The sequence below is a fragment of the Emydura macquarii genome, unplaced genomic scaffold (genome assembly GCF_026122565.2).
Source record: "Emydura macquarii macquarii isolate MOO-44397 ecotype Brisbane River unplaced genomic scaffold, CSIRO-AGI_Emac_v2 contig_860, whole genome shotgun sequence".
Taxonomy (NCBI): domain Eukaryota; kingdom Metazoa; phylum Chordata; order Testudines; family Chelidae; genus Emydura; species Emydura macquarii.
Window position 1 is genome coordinate 7,830 of NW_027130997.1, and position 24,189 is coordinate 32,018.

Below are 24,189 nucleotides of genomic sequence, written 5' to 3' on the forward strand. Positions count from 1 at the left end.
TTGCACTTTTAAGTATTTGTCAGATGGACCCAGGGTGTTTAGGTAGGCACCTCTTGTAGTTTTATATATCTAAAGAAATACATAACTCTTTTTGGGCACACACTTATAATAGCCAGAAGGAAAAAAAATGGAAGAGTTGAAAGATAAGAATGCATGAATTAAAGTTAGTGCTCACTGCCTTAACTGGAGGGGTTGTTTTAATTTTTTTTTTTTTAATTTTCTTCCCCCAAATTATTTAAAATTGGACTTGATTAGACAGTTGCTTTTAAACAGTAGGTTTAAGATGAAAACTTCCAGGGAAACATATACTTTCCAAAAAGAACATTTGTCAGATAAATACATTTGGACACATGGACATTTTTAATAGCATATTTGCTTATTGATATTGGGGCTTATTTTTTATATTGTAAAAATTGATGCTGCTGTATTTTAAAGATGGCTGCGCTTTAATGTTGTTGTTGTTTTATTGACCTCAAGAGCTCTCTATTCCTAAATGTATAGGATTTGTATTACATATTTTTCAATCCTAACATTAATACACAGCTAAAAACAGTTTGCCTATGGGACAGGAAAGATTCCGATTATATGAAATATTGAAGAAGTAGCAAATAAATTATAACAAAAGTAAGAGCAATATAGGGCAACCCCCACCTGCCGGAACACAGCACCTATGCAAACTTTGTTTCTTGTTACATTTTGATTAACAGTAAGTGTCAATGTGTGTGTTTGAAGGGAGAAATCAATGATTAACCAGCCGTTTCCAAAAAATATCAAATCTTTCCAAGCCTCGTTATAATCGCTAGAAAACTTCCGTGATAGATGGTGACACAGCCTTATCTTTAAGGACTGGAATGATGCTCTATATGAAAGTGAAGAAGTTTGGGGGGGTGGTATCAGTTGGGGGAGGGGAAGTATGACGGAGTGGCATTACAAAGTTAGGAACAGTAAGATATTATGAACCGTGATGAGCCACAGTCTGAGATTGGCATGTAGACTTTCTTGCTCTGAAATATTATCTTACGCTGGGAGCTGTCTGTTTATGTAATACTAGCATGTGCAAACTAGTTTCCATTTGCCTGAGCAGCCCTCTGTATTGCATGGTGTATTTTCATTTATGGGATAGACACACAGAGTGTTGAACTGGTTTGTATAGAGTATTTTATAAATAAAAAATAGAAGGCCTGGAGTTCTGTGGCTGGCTCCCTGCTCTATCCCCAACTATCACATTCTATCTAGTCTGTTTCTGGGAAAGATGAATAGTCTGGAGAGAAAACCATACTTCTGCTAACTACATTTAAGAGCTTGAGATCTAACATTAATCTCATTTGGACAGTATAGAAACATCCACTTGCTTCAACTGTGCATCAAATTAGTAGCTGTATTTTGCTTTTGGTGGCGTATGCCTAATGATCAGGGTGCTTTCCTTAAATGGCTCTTTGGGATTCTCGCCCTAGCAGGGAGTTCTAAGACAACTTAGCTTGCATTATAGAAAAGCCAGGCTAACTACTTTAAGTCAAGGCACCATCTACTGAATTTTATTACCCACATATTTATTTTGCTGTGGTGAAAGTTCAAGGGGACCAGTCCTCAGATCCAACCCAGTTGTGTTTGGTGAAGAACCTAGGAAGGATGGCAAATGTGGTTTTATGCCCTTATCCGTGAAGCTGTGGGTGGCTGCAGGACAGCTCACTCCTGGTGCAACTTCAGTGCTGGTCTGAGTTGCACCTGGCTGCTAGGGCTCCCAAAGATTGCTGGCCCACAGTAGCCCATTGGCTACGCTCTCTGCACATTCCCACATAAGCTGTATGTTGCCTGGGGATTCCTCTCCATCATGGGAACCCCCGACTGGCTGGTTAGCCCAGCTCTGTGGGCTTTTTCCACCACCAGAGAGGCACAAGGCAGTCATATCAGACCTGAGGATCAGGAGCCAATATCGTTAAGAAATGGACAAACTGGCTGACACTTTATTTATTTTTGTTGTTGTTTTATTTATCATTTTTAAACTATGCAGTTGATTTAAGAGCGCCTTACTCTCCAGGGCCAACGTAAATGCTGTTCTAATAAATCACAGTGAAAAGAACATCCTGCAAAGACAATATGTGGTCAATGGAACATACATTACTGCAACAGCAGAACTGTAACGCAGGTTAATGGGCCTGACAAAAAAGGGAGCTCAGCTTGTTCCTTGGTAAATGAGAGACAGAGAAGACGGCAGTGTGTTCACCCCACCAATAAAAATGGATTGAGCCTTGGGACTGGGCAAACCCAAGGGGATGGAAGACTGACTAAACCAATTGGAGCGGGGGGATGAGAGGAGGACAGCTCTGCCTGAGCGAATATAGGTGATCTCCTGACTGTCACTTTCTGCCTGGGGAGATGCCTATTCTGCGCTAAAAGGGGTTTGCCAAACTACCCTGAGAGGAATCACAGGACTTAGAAACACTGAGGAGTCCTCCTGCACCATGGGGACTTCTCTCACTGTGAGTAACACCTACTGCTGCTGCAGTAAGGTTAGCAGCCTGGGCAAATGGCGTCCTCACCGCCTTACTGCACTCAAGCAGCTTCAGGCATGCAACACTTCATCAAGGTATGTGGGTTCCTCCAGGTGATGGGGGCCCACTAATGTGGAATAAAATGAACATGTAAATCTAGGGAAATCCACCCTGGGGTTTAACGTTACTTGCGGATTGTACGGTGTTACTGATGTACCTACTCCAAATCCATCTTCCCCTTCCCTTTATATGCGTCCTCTGTATTTCCCCTTGTAAATAAAGTGTACCTTGATTGTTGTTTCATCCACAAGGGAGGTGTCAGAAGAGTATACGTACAAGCTATTAGGCTAGTCATAAGGGTAAGTACCAGGTCAGTGACAGTCGAAATGACATGAGGAGGTAAGGTAGAGTTCCTGACTACTGTAAGCAGTTAGGTGGAGGCACCACCAGTTAGCAGCTAAGAACTCAGATTGTTGAAACCCACTGTGGCCAAAGCAGAGGGCTCCTGTTGATGATTTCGGTGCCTGCAGGGGTATGGTAACCCACAAAAACCCCTTATATTAAGAAAACATTAAATTCATTCCACAGCATGTATATGCTATTTAGGAGAAAAAAGCATTTATTGTTATCCAGTAAATACGCTGTGTCTCTATCTTAGCTAATCTAAAGGTGGGAAGGTTTTGTAGACTTGAAATCAACAGGATCTTCAGGCACCTGATGGTAATTGCATGAGCAATTTGATAGTACAAAATAATAGACCTCCTTTGTAATATGAGAAAATGCTACATAGTTCCATAAATAAGGAGTTTCACTGGAATAAAAGAACAACAATACAAGCAAATTACACGTCTGTTTTATCAAACTCATCTTTCAGGCTCCAAGCTTGAGAGCTGCTCCAAATGGGAGGTCTTCTGTGCTATGCAGAAAACAAGTGGTTATCAGTGGGGATCAAATTAGGTAGGACGGTGCCCTTGTGTAACATCTAAATTTCAGTCTATGGGATTGTCTACTGATCTGAGCTAATACCCCTCCATCCTAAAGGGAACAAAAAATAACTATTTTTAAGAAAAATAAAAATGAAAAGCAGCTAACAGACAGCTCTTGCCTTCCACACCATTTTGTCTCAAGATGGCCAGAGAGGGAGACAATTGAAATACCTTTTGTATAGACAATAAAGACTCACAGATTTTTAAGGTCAGAAGGGACCAGTATGATCATCTAGTCTGACCTCCTGTGCAACGCAGGCCACAGACCCTCACCGACTCCTGTAATAGACCCCTATGACTGAGTTACTGAAGTCCTCAAATCATGATTTAAAGAATTCAAGGTACAGAGAATCCACAATCAAGTGACCCGTGCCCCATGCTATAGAGGAAGGCGAAAACCCCACAGGGCCTCTGCCAATCTGCCCGGGGGGGAAATTCCTTCCCAACCCCAAATGTGGCAGTCAGCTAAACCCTGAACATGTGGGCAAGACTCAGCAGCCAGATATCCAGGATTGAATTCCTCATACAACATTTCTTCTAGCAGTTTTGGTAAAATAAGAAGCAGATTGCCTCTCTCTGCAGCCTCCCTTCAGTCTATTATTTGAAGACAGGCAGTCCGATCTCTGACCTGTGACATGGTTCCACACAAGTTTGACATCTGATTCAAAGCTGGGATGCTGTCAATGGAAGACTTTCCATTGACATCACTCAGATTTGGATCAGGCTCTGTAATAGGCAATACGTTGCAATTATTTAATTCCAGGTTAAATTGCTTCATTAACAATGACAGATTATTTCCAACTATCTTTTCTGGAGAAGCCTCAAGTTGACTAAGTCTTAGGGGGAAAAAACCTAACTTCTGATTCATATTTCTAATGAATTGATTTCAGGCGTTGAATGTAATATCTTTCTCACCAGAGATGGAAAAAAACATACCAGTGGACCTGAATGTGTTGGGAGTTATGACGCTCCAGAGAGAAAAGTTTCCTCAGAGTAACACATCCCTCCATCTCCTCTGGTGTTAGACTGCATACACTAACCCAACTGTCATGGCTGTCTTCACTTTTCAAACAATTTATGTGTCAGTGGAGGCATAATGCCAAAGAAGGAAAACAGTAAAATGCTTGCAAAGGATAGAAAAGTCAAAAGTGAAGGATGGCGGATAGTCACTAGTGGCTACAGGTAGTCCTTCTTTGTGCTTCATTCCCATACTATTACCAAGGGGTGGGGCAGGGCATGAGTTAATGACTGTTGGCATTTGTTGTTGAATTTAACATCCCAGATATTAAGCCACATTGCATCAAAACTGCAACTCACCAACTGCTAATAGCAGCAGGGAGAGGGAATCAGCACACTGCCTCCAGACATCATCACGTCCTAGGTGTGGAGGAATTCAGTAGTGGCCCAAAGCCTAGCAGGGTCTTTTATAATGCTCTCAGAGAGGCCAGAAAATAAAACAAGAACAGAGATGGTAACATCATTTGTCAAAAATGCATACAATAAACTCATAACGTCTTCCGTTCCCCTCTAACATCTCATCAGCTGAGGGACTCGGCATCTCAGCGTGGGTGACTGGCTGGCTGCTGCCTTCTGTGTGCTTTAAACAAGCAGCATGTTGGGGGGCAAGAAGGCTGGGACCCTTTTCCTGTTTATTTCTGGTGCAAGACCCCTATATTTAAAGCAAAACCTAGATCTGATTTGTCTGTTCTGTCCTAGGGAGCAGTTTCTTTGAAGAAATGTAGTTGAGTGTGGATAATATTATTTTATCCATAAAGTTCTAAAGGCCTAGATCTAATCTGTGTTCTGTGGTGCAAATCACTGCACAGCTGCAATGTAGGTAATTTTGCTACACATTGTGAGGGTAAAAATTGATGATATATGTTTTCATATATCTATATATATCATACACCCTTTTCCACTTCATTGGTCCTCAGTCCAACTGCCATACATGTATCAAGCATAATTTAAAGCAGCTCTTGTGTTGTGCTAGATTACACTGTGAAAAGAACAACCCCCCTGAGTGATATAAGTTTTGACACATAACCACTTGTGTGGACAGTGCTATGTTGGTGGGAGATACTTTCCGTCTGGCATAGATACCACTGCTTGTTTAGGTGGTTTTATTATGTCAGCAGGAGAGCTCTTCTCTCAACATAACGCAGCTACATAAGCGCTTATGCTGGCAAAATTTACCTCACTCAGAGGGTGTTTTTTCACACCCCTGAGTGACAAAAGTTTTGCCGGCATAAGTGCTAGTGTAGACAAGGCCTAAGTTGATGGAAGCATTCTTCTGTCAACCAAGCAGTGCCTATATCAGGCTTTAGGTCAACTTAACTATGTCTCTCAGGGGTGTGAGTATATCTTATCCCTGACCAGTGTAGCTAGGTCGACATAACTTTTAGGTGTAGACCAGGCCTAAGAATATGGGTTCTATAAAACAATGCTACTGTTGTACTGGAGAGTGTAGGTGGCTGCCAGCAAGCGTGTCTTTGATCAACGGGCAATTACAGACCTTGCTAAATCTGGTGAGTGTGCTAGCCATCTGTCAGACAAGGCCTCAGCTGTTGCCTCTCAAAGGGGTGGATTTACTATTGGGATGGAAAAAAGAACCATTCATTGCTATAGTAAGTGTCTACACTACAGAGCCACAGCTGTAGCTATAGACTCAGTAGCAAGAAATAGAGAAGACATAAGCCTTGATTCTCTGCTGCTGTGCTCCTTGTCTAGTAATTTATTCCAGCAGAGAGTAAGGACTAGACTACACTAAAAACTTACATCAGCATAGCTATGTCTCTCTGGGGTATGAAAAATCCACACACCTGAGAGACGTAGGTATGTTGATCTAACCACTGGTGTAGACATTCAGTTGTTGACCTAGCTACCACCTATAAGGAAGGTGGATTACCTACAGCTATGAGAAAACCCCTCCTGCTATAGCCACCTGTGCCACTGTAGCAATGTAAATGTAGCCTGAGTGTAAAATGCCACCATCACGCATTCTGATTTGGTAGCGTTATATGCCCACTTTGAACAGATATAAATGACTAGTAAGGCTATTCCTTACTTTTATGACATCAAAAGACCAAAGCTGAAGTTGCACTATAGAACTTTATCCAAAGAATATAAAGAAAAGCTATCGCTTTGTACACTGTTAAAAGACCTATCACTGAAATCATGTTTACTTCCTGCTGGATCAAAATATCTCTTTGAAACAGTGTTGAATTTAATTGAAGTTGAGGTATAAGTTTGACTTGGCGTTAGTTGAAGAGTAATATTACTGAAATCCATCCTACCTATCCCAGAGCCAAAAGTAATGTATATATTTTACTGCTGATTTCTTTGGTGTGTAGGCTATATTAAAAAAATGTTAGTTCTTGTCTCACTCTTCTGTTTCATTAAGACACAGATAGGATAAGATAGTATTTGCTCAAAGACCAGAGCGGCTTTAGTAGTAATTTACCAATACGGTTATCTGGCATATCCACTTGTTCAGCCATTCTTTCAAGGCAAAGTGACATAGGTAATGCAGTGACTACATATTAGAGAATTAGAGTGGCAATCCGTACTAGGAACTACTACTTTTTCACACCCATCATTAAAACATATGCCATAAAAATACTTGTTGATGGCAGTTTCTTATCTTAAGGCTTGATACAAAACATACCACATAGACACAGGATAATGCTGTCTTCTCTCCTGTCCTATTAGGCTCTCTTATTTGAAGTTTTCAGTGTTTTTTTTTTTTTAATAATTTTTTTTCTTTCAAAACACTAGCTAAAGTACAATAGTTCAAACTGATGCAGTTTATTGGTATATTAGTGCTCTGATCTTGAGGGCAAAGAACAAATCTTAATTTATGTTTCCAAGGCACACTAATTTTACAGTGCTACATGAATTAATTTTAATAATAATCTACATTATTGCGGGGAAGCACAATCCAACTTTGTTACGAAAGCCTCACCAGGTAATTTAAACTATAGTAGCATTACATCAAAATCACACACGGCCATTGACATTCTTCACAAAGCTGTCCACTCTAAGACTATAACCCAGCAATCATTTATGCATATGCATAACTTTACTTAGATTAATGGAATAACTTACATAAATAAAATTATGCTGTATATAAGTGTTTGCTTGATCAGGACCTAAATACACATTTTCCTCAGTGTATAACTACTTCTATAAGTTAGTTTCAGCAGGGCCGTTTTAAGACCTTCGTAGGCCCTAGGCACACTTGCCTTCGTACGCCCCCTGACCAAAATAACTAATTTGATTTTAAGCTATTAATAAATAGTTTTTTAAATAAAAATAAAAAATTATATATTAAAATGTTTTTTGTAGGCCCTGAAAGTTTCGTAGGCCCTAGGCACTGTGCCTATTGTGCCTAATGGATAATATGGCCCTGAGTTTCAGAGGTAAAGCATTAAAAATAATCCTTAATTGTCCTTCGAAAGAGGCAGCTTGACTAATATTTTGCTCCACATGTTAGTCTGTCTCCATTCTCATCACAAGACTTTCGATAGGTTTTCTTCCTGGATCTTTGCCAGTTTTATAGCATTTTAGTGTCACAGGTAGAAAAAAATATTCCAATCACATGATATGCTCAGGAAATCCTTTTAAAAATATTTACTAGTTCCACTGCTTTTCCCTTGGAAGCAATAACAAGATTTTATCTCTCTCATACAGGCTATCAATTGCCTTTTTCTGCTTATCTGTGAAATCTTAACCCAGTCTGGGCGTGAGTAAGTAGTCTCAAGCTAGCATTTTTCTTTTTTCTTTTTTTTTTAAAAATCCCAGTACAAATCTTTTAATGTATTAACTGAGAGTGACTAAGTTACCTACCATAGCTTAAAGTATATCATTTTGCTTTCATATTTCTTGTTTATATTTAATTTTTAAAACAAACACACACACTTAAATAACTGAGAAGCTTGTTTCTTGTAGATATCAGTCCTGTAACCTGAGCCACTCAGGCAGACCTTTATTGTCCCATTGGAAAGTGTGGTCACTGCGGGTTTGCATGGGGAGATGGATCTGCCCATATGAATCCAAATGGAGGATCAAGGCCTAAATTTAGAGATGAAAAGGAATAGCTAGTAATTGGACCTGTGACCAAGACAACTCTATAAAATTCACAATGATTACAGTGTAAATTATTGTAGCGTCCTATGACAGTGAGCAGGTTTGGTTTCCAGTATACAAAGGGTTAACTCCAGTTTTACTTCCCCTTCACATTGTGGACCTGCCAAGGGTTGCCGCTGCAGGAAACACAGGAAGAGGAGAATGCTTGTGAGAAGATAGGACTCTAAGCTCGGGTGCCACCAAAGTTAGGGAATATTTTGTTTGTTTTTCTTAAGGTAACTTATTTTGATTTATGCTGACAAAGATAGGATCTTGCTGGTTATGTTGCTTTATTTCTGCTGAGTCATCCTGCCAGGTAACGCTCACTGAAAATGAATGGAGCACAAAAGTAAAAAGTGTGTACTGTTTTATGTTTGTTTTTTTTAAAGTCACGTACCAAAGAAATGTGATTAGAATTACTACAGTTAAAGTAATTCTGAGCTGCCTTTAAAATCTGCCCACTTCATATAAAATTAGCACTCAATAAGCAAAAATGGAAGCCAGTTTGCCTCCTCTTAGATATGTTACTCGAAAAATTCCTAGTGCCTGCTATGATTTGCTGACTATAGGAGTGTTGCTGTAAAATGATCTAAAACAGCTTTTCATCAGAGAACACAGAGGCACTTGGAAAGCAACATTTTCAGAGTGCTTGCCATTTCCATTTCTAAGCAGCTAAAAAAACCCAAATGAGTAAAGTAGATTTGTGCCCAGAATGATTCAATAAATAGTGTATGTGGCGAGGTTGTGTAAGCCCATCAGCTCTAGAAAGCTCTTGTTTTTTAGCATGTTAGCCTAATATGAAGACTACTACCCTCTAAACTGATCAGTCATCTACTGGCTACTATTGGTTACAGTGGCATAGCTATGGGTGTGCTTGGGTGGGCCATGGCCCATCCACTTTGAAAGCAAGCTCATCCAATCGGTTGTGGAAGTTCTGCTGCCAATGCATTAGGCAGCTTAGTTTCTCAGCCAGTCACTTCCCAAACTTCCTGCTTCCCATCATGTGGCCAGAAGCCGGAAGTTCAGGAAGTGCTTGTTTTTTGGTTGGCCCCCCAGTGTCAACCACAGGCCCTGCCAAAAAATCACTTCTGGCTACACCCCTGGTTAAGCTTCTTGGGCTATGACTTTAACACGGTACACAGAGAATCACAAACTCCTACTGTTTGTAAGGGAAGTGGTTCTCTTGCCTCTCCTACATGCTGATCTGAAATGGGCCTGCTGGTCAGCTTATTATGGAGAGGGTTATGGTTGTTTCTGGTGGTGCTAATGGTACTTGTTTCATTAGTAGCTAATGTGAATGATTCCTGAATGTTATAGTCACAAACCCTGTTCTTCACTGAAGCTTTCACCAATAATTGTGTGTATATATCAAGTAGTGTGTCTGCTATCTGCAGAAACTAGACATGTCTCTGCTGAAAATCAAAAAGGAATCCTACAAAAAGTGGAAATGGACACATTTCTGAGGAGTACAAAAGAATAGCACAAGCATGTAGGGACAAAATAAAAAAGGATAAGACTCAAAATGAGTTAAACCTAGCAAGGGACATCAAAGGCAATAAGAAGAGGTTCTATAAATAAATTAGGAGGAAGAGAAGGACAAAGGAAAATGTAAGGTCCACTACTTAGCAGGGAAAGAGAGTAAATGGACAACACCAAGAAGGCTGTAGTATTTAATGCCTATTTTCCTTCAGTCTCCACTAAAAAAAGTAAATTGTGACCAGACATTTAACACAATTAAATTAACAACAAGTGGGGAAGGAATACATGTCAAAACAGGGAAAGAACAGGTTAAATAATATTTAGATAGTTTAGATGTATTTAAGACAGAGGGCCTGACAAAAATTCATCCTAGGGTACATAAGGAACTTGCTGACTCAATCTTGGAGCTGTTAGCAATTATCTTTGAGAACTCATGGAGGATGGGTGAGGTCCCAGAGGACTGGAGAAGGGCAAACATAGCACCTATCTTTACATAGGGGAACAAAGAGGACCCAGGGAATTATAGACCAGTCAGCTTAACTTTGATAGCTGGAAAGATATTGGGGCAAATTTGTAACCCTGCCTTCCTCGGCATGGCACTCTGTCCCCCTCTAGGGGAGGCTAGGCCCCCTAGAGAAGATCCTTGCTGCCGATGCCTCTGTGTTAGCCGGCGTTACAAATTATTGAACAATCAATATGTAAGCACCGAGAAGATCATACAGTTATAAGTAATAGCCTGCATGGATTTGTCAAGAACAAATCCTGCCAAACCAATTTAATTTCCACTTTTGACAGGGTTACAGGCCTAGAGATTTTTTGTAAGGTTTTGATTTTTGTAAGGTTTTTGACACAGTCCCACATGACACTCTCATAAGAAAACTAGGGAAATGTGGTCTAGATGAATTTACTTTATGAGGTGGTTGCCAAACTGGTTAAAAGACTATGCTCAAAAAGTAGTTATCAATGGTTCACTGCTAAACTGGGAGGGGTATCCTGTGGGTTCCCACAGGGGTTAGTCTAGGTTTGGTACTATTCAATATTTTCATTAGTGACTTGGATAATGAAGTAGAGAGTATGCTTATAAAACTTGCATATGGCACCAAGCTGGGTGGGTGGTACTTTGGAGGACCAGATTAGAATTCAAGATCCTTGAAAAATTAAAGAATTGGTCTCAATTCAACAAGCTAAAATTCAGTAAAGACATGTTGAAAGTACTTCACTTAGGAAGGAAAAATCAAACACACAACTGCAAAATGGGGGATAACTGGCCAGGAGGTAGAACTGCTGAAAAGAATCTGGGGGTTCTAGTGCATCACAAATTGAATATGAGTCAACAACGTGATGCTGTTGTGAAAAAGGCTAATGCCATTCTAGGGTATATTAGCAGAAGTGTTATATGTAAGACATGGGAGGTAATTGTCCTGCTCTACTTGGCACTGGTGAGGCCTCACCAGGAGTACTGTGTCTAACTCAGGGTGTCCCACTTTAGGAAAGATGTGGACAAACTGGAGAGTGTCCAGAGGAGAGCATAAAAAATGACAAAAGGTTTAGAAAGGTTAAAAAAAACTAGCCATGTTTAGTCTTCAGAAAAGAAGATGGGGGAAGGAGGGAAGAAGGAATGACCTGATAATAATTTTCAAACATGTTAAGGGCTGTTATAAAGAGGACAGTGATCAGTTATTCTCAATGTCCACTGAAGGTAGGACAGGAAGAAATGGGCTCAGTCTGCAGCCAGGCAGATTTAGGTTAGATATTAGGAAAAACTTTCTAACTGTAAGGGCAGTTAAACTCTGAAATAGGCTTCCAAGGGAGGTTGTGGAATCCCCACCATTGGAAGTTTTGAAGAATAGGTTGCACAAACATCTGTCAGGAATGGTCTAGGTTTACACGGTCCTGCCTCAGCATGGTGGGCTCAACTTGACTTCTCAAGATCCCTTACAGACCTACATTTCTATGATTTCTCTGAAATTATGATGACTCTGATCTTTGTCCCAGCAGCTAACTTGTTAAACAGCTAACAGTTAAAGTTGGTGGATTTTTTGGACAGAAGGTAAACTAAATTGGGCAACTAAATTAAACATATGTTAAAAATATTGTTTTCTATACAAGGCCAAATTTGCAAATAATGGCTATGAGCAAAAGTTTGTATGCATTTTGTGGTAACCTAACTTAGGTACACAAAGTCCTAGTGTGCTTGGTTCTCTGTGCATGACCAACCGCAACTAGGGCATATAATTGGTGGACTTGCATATCTAAAGTGGGTACCATTTGAAAATTTTGGTCTAATTTATTTTCATTACATGACTATTAGTATCTGTTAGTCAGTGGTTGAATTTGTCTAAGTCAGTGTGAGCCTTTGGGACAGTTCAGTCTGCAAGTCTGAACAAGGATCACTGTGAGAAAATATAGTTAAATAGGTGCAATGTCAAAGCAAGAGGAAAAAATCAGAAGAGACTTTCACAATAAAAATATGTACAGAAGCTTTAAAGAAACGTCCCAGCAATTTCTAGGACAGAGGAAGCATACTAAGTACAAATCTATAACATTAGGCTTTCATAACTGACGTCAGTGGTATTAGTGGAGCTGTCTGATATTACTGAAGGTAGAATTTGGCCTTAATCCCTCAATTTCCTACCTAAATGATTAATAGCTGCAAATATAAAGTGTAATTTTTATGAAACTTGAATTAAAACTACCAGGATGTTGTTAATTTTCTTTATAAAAGTAAATAATATTTTTCTTTTGAGGGCATGCCTAATCATCTTACCAGAAAGGATGAGTTTTATTAGATAAAGCTACAGGGACAGACTAGAGCTAACAATTTAGGTTCAATCTACATTTTAAAGTTTTGCCAGCAAATCTATATCAGTTAGGAGTGTGGAAAAAATTGCGTGCCTGACCAACATAGCTGTGCTGACAAAAGCCTTAGCGTGGATGCCGCTATACCAACAAAAAAGTCCTTTTGCTGTATAGTTTATTTTGTTCAGGGAACTAGTATAAATTATACCAGCGAAAGAATGCTTTTACTGGTATAAACTGCATCTCCAGGAAACCTTTTGTAGTGTAGACAAGGCCTTTGTATGCAGTCAGTGTTCTTCCCCAAACACAAGGAATGCAGCCTATATAATTCCGTCTACAAAAAGATGAGTAACGAAGTCACGTACTGTCTCCTCCACTCACTGTAAGTCACTATCACAGTCAATTTCCTCTGTTTAAAACACAGAGACTCTGCCAAAACCATTCTAGGGTAGTACAGAGAAGTAGGATAATAAAATCATAAGGCCTGGTTCTCTGGTGTCCTCAGACTGTTCTCAGGATATGTCTACATTGCACAATAAGCCCAGATCTGTGGGATCTGGGCTGTGGATTCAGTGTTTCCAAGCCTGTACTTGAGTGCCCACACTGCATTGTAAATTTGGGCTTATAATTGCTGGGCACAGGCCTCACAGCTGTGTAACACATCCATACTATGCTATGCAGACCTTCTGACTCCGGTCTGCAGCTGAACCTGCGTCCATGTTGCAAAATGACAGGGCTCAGACCTGAGTGACAGCGGAACTCTTGCTCTGACCCATCCTGTGACTCGGGGAGCTCTTGGTGCCAACTGGCAGAGGGCACAGGAGTGAGTAAAGGTTACAGGGATCCCCTGGGTCTGATATCTACATACTGGTTTGCCTAAATGTGCCATGTAAGGTGTCCGCTGAAAGTCTGTGTCACGCTCATCCCCAGAACCATTGCGTAATGTAAGTACCAACAATATGTAAGGAGTTTATACAATGAAAACTAGGCTCTGAAGTTCTGTGACTTGGAGCTGGTAACCAAAAGGTGAGAAACAGTGGACTTCTAGGCAAGAGATGTTTTTCTGCCTTGTTATGTGCAAACTAAGTATTGTATGGTTCACAATAGGCATCCATTTACAGTCTGAGCTGAATGCTAATATAGGGATTGTCAAACCTTCCAGACAGGGTCTTTTTGGGAAGAAATAAACCAGCAGAAGGGAGTCCTGTTTACAAGTAAAGACAATGGATTTTGGATATAACTGTAGGTACAGAGCTATGCTCTGCATCCTTTACTGAGGGGATAAGCTGAGAGTGTGGCTTGTTTAATGAAAAAGGGATCACAACCTACCTGAGCAGTACTAGGCTGCAGAGTGCGTGGTCTGATTTTATATGTAACCATTTATTTTCAATACTTCCACCTACTTGCTATTACTTGAATCTCTATTCTTTGTTAAATAAGCGTCTTGCTTGTACCAAAAAACGTATCTAAGTGCTATGTGTTGAGTAGAGTGGTGATCCTGAGGTGAAACTGGTAAGCTGGTGTGTACTGTTTCTTTGGGGGTGGTGGTTGTGTGAATTCTGTGAGTGTACAGTGAATCAGAGGCAGGCACTCCAAAGGGATGCTCGAAAGACTCGGGGGTTGGACTGTACCTATCTTATTAACCTGTGCAAAGACAGCAGGGCCTATGGAGCCTGGAAGGCAGTGTTTCAGTTGTCAGAGGCTGGTGGAGTTGGGGAACAGAACCACAGCAGGCACAGGCCAGGCTTCCTCATGCTAACGGCAGATAGGTAGTGAGGTGCCTCACAACACTCAGTACCGCCGGGAAGTGTCACACACAGGGTCCAAGGACCCAGGGTCCTGACTGCTAACCCCAGTCAGACTAATTGGGCAGAACAGGGGCTTGGGCTCAAACCTGAGCCAGAGCCAGGGCTTAGTGTGTAATGTAGACATTCCCCTACTTCCTCTGATAGCACAAAACAGCCATAACCTAGATTTAAATAGTTCTGAAGTGATTCTTCCTGTACAGGGAAATCCTCCAGTCACGTGAGATTTTAAAACATTCGTAACTTAGTCAAATTAAAACCAATCCCCTCTAGAATAACACTGTATACTTCTCCTCAGTTCCTTTCCCAGTTTCAACTTTTTACAATCAGCAGTTTCAGCTGTAAAGCTGTTAAATACAGGACATAGTGCTGTTTTTATAGTGGGGAAAATATATTTTTTTCAGTCTACTTTCACTCAGAAGAAGACCACCAGATTTGTTCCAGCCTTCATGCATGATCTGAGATCCCTGTTATTATTCCATAGCAGAGTGGGCCAAATTTTCAGTTTGGCCTTTAGTGGGCTTCTGTTTTTAAACCCACAATTTTTAAGGCTTTCAGATGCAACTTAGACTGCCTGCAGAACTAATTACCTTTTAACCTTACAAATGAAGTTCTTAAATGTTTGAGTACAAGCATAAAAATGGACGACAGAGTTTAATATTCTATTCCACTGAATCCCCCTTTTACTAATGTCATTTATTATTATTTGGAGTCAGGAAGGAATTCTCAGCGGTCTTTAGGATATCCAGTGTTCTTATTGTGATGTAATTCATCCTGACACCCAGATGGCTGCATGTCCATCCATCCATTTTTATCTCTTTCTGGGCCATATATGTCTTAACCTAGATTCCTTCCTCACTGTAAAGTCACTGATTAGAAAACTCTGTCTTCTTTCTTTATTACTTGTGGTTCCTCTTCAGTACTTTGGTCATGGTCAAAAGTTTAATTTGCGCACCTCCCGTAGATAGTTTTTGGTCTCTTCCTCCTGTTCTGGCTATTTCTACAGTCTTTTGTCTTCCCTGATGTCACATTTCTGCCTTTCATCATTTTCCACCTCACTTACTCAGATATGACAGTGATGGTGGTAGAGTATAACACTCTAGACAGATACCAGTAGGTGGATAGACCTCAGCTGCTGTTTCAGCTTGCTGCGTCTCTCCAGTGTGGTGATCTTTTTTTTTTGGCTAAGATTTCTGGTGCAACTGGAAGCACCTGGGTGATCTTGTTTGGCGTCTTTAGGTTAAAATAGTGATTTAAAATTGTGGTTTAAAATTCTCCACTTTTCCCCCCAAAGCTGAAATAAACTTCAATGTAATATAGAAGTGTATTTCAAAGTCTTAACAGCACAGTGTTCTGTATATCTTAAAGAGAGATTGAGGGAACAGCACATGAGAATACCCCATAGCTCAGTGGATAGAGCATTCTCCTGCGAGGTCGGAGACCCCTGTTCAAATCTGTTCTTCCCCTCTGGCAGAGGGGGGAATTGAGTCCAGGTTTCCCATGTACATGCTCTAACCAGTGGGATGAAAGTTTATAAAGTATGGACCACCTCCTCCTCTGGCCAGATTTGGAATGGTGCCCCATCCAATAGGTGTTCTCTGAGCACACCTACCAGATTGAGCCTTACACACAAGTTAGGTGTTCATCCATGTATCTTCCCCCATCCCTGGGTCAGTCATAGGACCTAGGCATCTGTATGCCTAGAGTGTGGTTGCAGTACACATGCTTAGAGGCAGAAACATAGGCACCTAAGGAACTTTTACCCTGAAAACTTAGGCACAGAGTGAGTTTAGGCACCTAAAGGGCTTGGCAGGAGTTGTGTGGACTGCAGCACAGCCTAAAATTGGGATTTAGGCACCTAAATATCTTTGTGGATTGAGGCCTTTGAGCATCTCTTAGACAATAAGAACTAGGGATCAAAACAGAAGGTTTATACAGGCAAAAACCCTAAGAACAATCCAGCTTAGGTTTATGTTTTGCTGCTGCTGTTAAAATTTACAATAAAGAAAAACCCCAGGAACGGGCTGTTTGGACCAAATCCAGTTTCTATATATTGTGTTAGGAGCAAGAAGAGAAGAATGCCACCAGTTTACAGTATGCTTAAGTATGTGTGTGTTTGTGTGTAGGGCGTACACCCTTCTTTTATTATGGATGGTAAAACAAACAGATTCCCCATGCTCGCACATCTCCTCCTAGCCATCATAAACCTTCCTGGTAATTGCAGAGTAAGAGGAACATTTTTGTGTTAGCCCTATGTTAAAATATTGGGAGTCCATCACTGAAAAACCTTAGGTCTTATTGCTTATGACTAGAAATCTAAGAACTCGCTGATTTCAGTGAGGGTTGGATCAGTCCCTAAGGCAGGGGAGGGAATAGTTGGATGGTGTGTAATGTTCTAAAATATCTGCTCAATTAACTAAGAGAAAATATTACTCAAGCTATGCTAACTGGATGGTCTGGTTTTGTGACCTACTTTTCCCTTCATAAGTATAGATTTTCAGAAACAACATAATGTTGACAAGGGAAGTCTTGTTGTATAGCTCTTTCTTCCAACCGTACAGTATCATTCCTGTCAGAGTGTGTGGCTACATAATTAAGTTCTTGAAACATGCACTTCAATAAAGAATAATAGAAGAATAAAATATTTTAAATGTATATGCTGTGAGCCCTCTCATTTGAGGATCTCAGTATTTTACAAACATTAATTAAGTCTTCTAAGTCTTTGTGAGTTACAGAAGTGCCACTATCCTATTATGGGAGGCAGTGTTGCCTAGTGGATAGAGCACATAATTGGCTGGAACTCAGGAGACCTGGGTTCAATTCCTGGCTTTGCCACTGGTTTGCAGGGTGACCTTGGGCAAATTATTTCCCTCCCTATGCTTCAGTTTCTCCATCTGTAAAATGGGGATAATTACCCCTTTGTAAAGCATTTTGAGACCTATTGATCAAAAGCGCTATTTAAGAACTAGATATTATTATCCCCTTTATACAGATTGATAAACAGGCACAGATCAAATGACTTGCCTGAGGTCACACAGAAAGTCAGTGACAGAGCTGGGAATAACAACCATAACTCTCGACTCCCAGAAACTCTTTTTTTCAGTTTGTGCCAGCTGCTCTTGTGTTTGATCTACACAGATACTATGGAGTGGATGAAGACAAATAGTGCTGTATTCTACATGAAAGTCAATGGCTGCTTATTTCATAAAGAGGTGATTTACAAAACGGTTTCAGTTCAAGCAAAAAATGCCAACAATAACAACAAAAAAAGAAATCCCAAATCAGTAACAGATCTGTAGATTCAATTACAGGCTGTTAGGATACAATATTTTAAATCCTTCCTGGCTTTATTTTCCTGCCAAATTCTCACGTCAGGATGGTGTTTTTATTCTTGTAACAATTAATGACATCATTGACACCTAAAACAGAGCAGGAAGATGTTGTTTTTCTTTCACATGTTTCAGGGTGCAGTGGAGAGCATATGGGTGTAGATGACAAACATGCTTTGACAGTTGTAAATGCTGCCATATGTCAGAGGAAGTAGCTAGAATGTGCAGATTTAATTTACAAGTGATTTCAAGGCAGGCGTGTCAGTAAAACTTTTAACCAGATATCTTGAGCTATTAAATCACTTCACCTGGTTGTAGTATAACATGCCACTGATCCACACAGGGGTGTCAGCAGCAGGGTTCAAACTTGGGACCTCATTGTAGGAGTCTCTTTTGCCTGAGCTGAGAGATACATCTTACTTAGCCAAGCCTATAGCAGGCTCAGCAAGCTCTACCTGGCCTAGCCACCACTAGAGGGGACAAAGGGTCACTCTAAGCAAGCAAGGGTTTGAAGGTACTGTGCAAAATCTTGTTTCTTTTTCTTTGGACACACTGTGGTCTTCTGGCTGCTGTCCTTGCCTTCCATAATGCTTCCAAAGCATGCTCTTCAAAGACATTTTTTACATATTGATTGAATCTAGAGTGGTATTATTGGCCAAATCCTTCCTGCTTTATTCAAGTGAGTATCCCCTTTAAATTCAATGGGATAGTTTGTGTGATCACACAACAGCCCCGCCAGCAGAGGGGGGCTCATGAACAGCTTTGTCAAATGGACTTTCCACCACCAGGTGCCTGAATCCTATGCCTTACCAGCAGAACTCTGGTTGTGAATCATATACATAAAAATGAACACAGCAATAACTGAAATAGGTATAAAATGTTCCTACACACTGACATTAATGTGTGGTTTCTTTTGTTAGGTCAAGGTGATTTTGATTTAGCTGATGCTCTTGATCATCCAGGTAAGTAACCCTGCAAAATAACCATATTTTTGTTTGCCCTGTTGTGTTTAAGCTTATTTTTACATCTTAAATACATTTTCCATTTTATGAGAACTGGGCCTCAACATGGCTAGTGTTAAAATTAATCCAATTTAAAGGAAAGGCATAAAAGTCAATGGGAAATGCTTTTATAGCAGTTTTGATAATTAGGCTATTTTTAAAAAATTGCTTAAATTCAAGTTCTATTTTTTAAAAAACTTGGCCCTAAGACCTCAACACTTAATTTGTGGTCTCAGTGATGCTTAAGTTTTCTTTATCTAGAATATTTATCAAGATTTACAGATACCTTCCTTTGATGAATTGAAAAGTGTTTCAGCTTGTATTGATTTTATCATCTCACTGTGTCTCATAGAGGAAACAATTACTAAGAAGCCTCCACTGACTCCCAAAAGGCCAGTGTTTGGTGAGTAATAAATTTAAATTGGCTAACGGTTCATGAAAATGATCTCAGATTTGTAGTTTTTACAAGATTCATGGTGATATGTGCCATATGCAGTATCTGAGATCAGGGTTGTGTGATAATGGTGTATGTATCAAGTATAGGTTAAAAAATATTAAAGGAAATTAAATATTGGACATTTACCAAATAATAAGAGCTCCTTAATGGGTATAATATGGCTTTAGACAGTGACTGGACAACATTCAAATTTTATTGGCAGATGATTCTTGGTAATCTCAGACCTGCCTTGAAATCCCCAATGAACATACAAATAGACAACTGTAGCTTTTGCGTTTGCCTTACTAAACATTTGTGTAGTGGACAAGACAAGTCCACAACAAATTACTTTTAAAAAATGTAATGAGTTGGAGACTAAAGTCTTAATGTGTGGGTCTTTTTAAAACTTGATGGACTCCCCTCTTCTGGCATTCACTTGTTAGCCTGGCTATTAATAGTGCTACAATAGGCTATGCCAATTAAGAGAAATGAGCTGTGAATGGTAAAGGAGGAGTAGGTTTTAAAGCCATAAACTCTTGATTCCAGGAAGAGACTGATGTGACAAACTAATTTTAAAAAGGTTAACATTTTTTTCTCATTCTCTCTGTCTAAAAATGCTTTTTATTTGATTATGATAGCCCATAAAATTCCACACTCTACACTGAAAAAAACTGAAGTTCTAAAATGAAGCATTCAGGAATCAGGAAATGTCATGGATAAGATAATTGCCATGCATTCTTAATTTAACTCCCTTGTGCGTATGCCTTACAGTGTAGTCTTTAACTACACAATCACAGTTTTTTCCCCTACAGGAATCCTGCCTCATCCTGTGCACAAGTTGGACATTGTTCTATGTATGTGGCAGCTGTTAAATATTTGTATCGTCATTATTCTGTGTGTGGCCTCATGTTTCATACATTGCACAGTGTCCCATCCCCCATATTGCATTAGGCCAAAAGTCCTTTCTCAACTGTTTCTCACAACATACACTGAACAAACAATATAATGAATGGAGCAGAACCTCTGCCTCATTTACCTTGGTGATAGGCAACCTCATAAAAATTTAGATAGATATACTTTCCCACCTTCCCTGCTTCATTACATTGTTTCACGTCTGTAGTGAATAAGCTGGGGGTTCTTCAAGATTAAGGAGTCCCTCCTTATGTACCTTTACATATTATTCAGAAGGAGTCAGTGTCCATTTAGAGCTCCGCCACATTCCGTACTCACCCTCAAAGCCCATATTTCACACAGATCTGCACACCATAACTGCATGTGTAACTGCAATAGAAGTTGAGAGTTTGTCTACTGAACGGAAGATTCCATTCAACTCTCACACCTGGGCAGTGCCAATGGAATGTTGGCAGATTGTTAGTTTGTTGTATAACAAAAAACAATACACATGCATGAAGCAGGTTTTAAAATCTTTATAACTTGGCCAAGCAAAACTGATTTTCACCAGGCCCCAGAAAGACACATGAGCTATTTGGGGACTGTATCCTATGATAAAAGCTTCTCCTCGCCTCACTATATTCCTACTCAAACTAGCTAAACAGTTTTTGCTCCAACATTCTAAAAACATGCTCCTGGGCTGAGAAAAATGTGTCCAATTTTTGCCAAGAAGGTATTGTTTGAAAACGTTATTAAAATATTGAACATCTTTATTATTAATAGATGATCATCCAAAACCTCACCCACGTCCTCCTTATAAGCCGCAGCCAGGAAGCTATGACAATGGTGGTGGTAAGAATATTTTTATGAATTAAAAATAAATGATGCTGCAATTGGTTAATTTTGGTTTGAATTTTTTTTTTTTTTTTTTTTTTTTTTTTTTGGCATTGTGCTATGATAATGTAAGTATTTATTTTTATTAGATGCTTATGGGATCAGTGTGTTCATTTCTGATTTTTTTATTTATTTTTCAACATATAAAATGTAGCTTGTGTATTATATATTACAGAGATGCTGGTCTTGACCCCACATTGCACTGAGTTTTTCATTTACAGTAGGGATTCAACCTCTTTGTGTTTTTTATAAAGAATTTGGTGTAACTCCCCAAATTTACAGCTCATAAATTGTGGGTAAAGACAAAATTTTATAAGAATCTTCACATACATTTGTTAATTACTTTGGGTTAAAATTAATTTAAAAATGGATATTTAAAACATTTGCCACAGTAAGTCTCAGTTTTTCATTCCTAACTAGAACACCACAGCTTTTAAAAAATGTTCTTTCCCCTCATTCATCATCACTATTACTTTCTCCATCATCATTCTTGATGAGAAATATTTTGGATATTGAATGGCTGGTCTGCAATCTTAACTTTCATTTTATATATAAAAAGCTATGAGTCTTCATGGCTGTGAAGAAAACTTTGGAACTGTAAACTGAATGCAACTCATCCCTATATCCATAGCACACAGTTAGAGCTGTCTTGAAATTTTGCAAGCAAGACATTGGAGAATGATGCGTGCAATAATTCCTCTTTCCCTGTAATGCTGTAGAGGTAAAATTCTCATTATATTGAGATATCTGTGAAATGCTAAAGCACTTGCACATAACCTAGCCCAACATATTTTTCAGTCTTCTTAAACAACTGCTTTACATTTCCTGTTTAAAACTTTAATTTCACTCCTTCCGCCAAAGTGCCTTCTGTTTACTCTCTTCTTTGTCTTCTTTTAGATAATGACCTTTATTTAAGAGATGCTCTTGGTGGTGGTACTCTCTAAAATTCTTGTAGTATGTTAGACTATTTTTTATCATTTCAGAAAATAATTACCCAGTCTCATATTTGAGATGGTTAGACTCATAAAATTTAGGGATTGCAAACCCTGGGTATTAGTGTTATTCAAATAACAAATATCACAAGGTCTTTTTCAGGGGATAAGGCAACAAGCCACATTTATTGTGAATACAGAAATTTGGTAAATAGTATCAATAAAAAGGAAAGTATCAACACTGTAACAACATCAATATTGTTCTTTACTTTAGTGAAATAGTATTAATAATGTAAACACTAGGCAAACAGTATTAACATTGTATCAATACTACAATTACAGAGAAAGATGTTTCAATTGGTGTTTTCATTCACACTCACACTCACTGACAGGCATACACAGACAGGGAGGCAGACAAACATACATAGGGGTCTCACAGATGTTATAGTTACCAGCCTCTTGGTGCTCGTGGTAGTCACTGGCCAGGTGACTGTAGCACGAGGGTGAGGAGCAAGGTTCTGCTGATGTGCATCCGTACTCCTGACTGGTGTGGTGATGTAGACCCGAACCTCCAGCCTTCATCTTTTTGTCCCATTTTATAGGAAAAAGACCCCATGTAAGTCTATGCGGTTTTGCTCTGTCATGCTGTATCTGCATTTGGTGTGATCCTTAATCACCCACATTGCTGCAAGCCTGATCAGATTTTGTCCTTTGAAGTGGGCTGACTTCAAAGTTATCAGGGTGGGCTCCTCTTCAGCCAGTTGAGTGGTAAAAGTTATTATCTTCACTCCTTTCTTCTTCCCTCAAGCTTTTTAGGTGGGGCTGGTGTTTTCTTTACCTGTTTGGACATCCCTTACTCAGACCAATTGTTCAATCACTCTCCCCATCTACACCCACCTCAATTGCTCAGCCATTCACACTTCAATCACTCAGTGCCAACTCCTAGCTGAAGAACTCACATATTATTTTTAAAGCAAGTATTATTTTATTTTTGCCAGTGTCTTTCCCAATTAGATAGGCATATTATATTTCACAGTGTGCCTTTTTATATTTAAAATAGGGTTTTTACAAATATATTGAAAGTGGGTAAAATTAACAGATAAAATGGTCAGTGGAGTGGTTTTAACAAACAATTTTAAAACAAATAGAATTATAGAAAGTAAAGACAGACTTGAATTATTATGCGGTAAATGGATATTTTAAAAAGGCTGAAGTGAACATTTAAAAGGATAGAACAATAAGAGTCAGTTGAAGTTTTAGCTTTTGATTAAAGGTACAGTGTATCAGGCTGCAGTGCCTCTTGGTAGGAAGTGGGGGGGAGTGTTTGTGCTTCTGTTCTTTCATGTATTTCATGAAAACAGGATTAGGCCAACAGTAGATAGTAGGTAAAATTTTCAAAAGTAATTAAAGTCCTATTTTCTAAAGTGATACACGTGTTTAGACTCCTAAGCACCTAGTTGCTTTTGAAAACAGGAATTAGGATTGTAAATCACAGGCACATTTTAAAATATTAGCCCATATCTTTAAATATTTATAAATGTACCCATTTAGTCATTTCTTTTAGCCAAGCTATACAGTAGTTTCTCCTATTCTTTTCTCAAAAATCAGTCCCTTTATTTCTCCCATTATATCTATAGCTGTTATCTGGACACCATTCAGTTTGTTTATATCTTTCTAGCAAGGAGGAATCTGGAGCTATGTGAAGTTAATCCAGCTGCGGTCTCATAGGCCTCATTTCAGCAAGGTACATAAGAACATAAGAACAGCCATACTGGTTCAGGCCAGTGGTTCATCTAGCCCAGTATCCTGTCCCCTGAGAGTGGCCAATGTCAGGTACTTGACAGGGAATGAATAACCAGGTAATCATCAAGTGATCCATCCCATTGGCTGTTCCCAGTCTCTGGCAAACAGCAATCCCTGCCTATCCTGGCTAATAGTCATTGATGGACCTTTCCTCCATGAACTTATCTAGTTCTTTTTTGAACCCCGTTATAGATTTGGCCTTCACAACATCCTCTGGC

General features: G+C 39.5%; 1 protein-coding gene across 1 annotated transcript in view; it reads left to right on the plus strand.

The window, feature by feature from the left end:
* Positions 1-2,527: 2,527 nt before the first annotated feature.
* The window catches only part of LOC137149849 (glycoprotein Xg-like), a 28,539-nt gene continuing 6,877 nt past the window's right edge, over positions 2,528-24,189 (plus strand). Inside the window, exons 1-3 of the mRNA XM_067543465.1 lie at positions 2,528-2,587; positions 19,277-19,418; positions 21,126-21,194. Of these exons, the coding sequence (XP_067399566.1) occupies positions 2,528-2,587; positions 19,277-19,418; positions 21,126-21,194 (271 nt within the window). The remainder of the gene's footprint in view (positions 2,588-19,276; positions 19,419-21,125; positions 21,195-24,189) is intronic.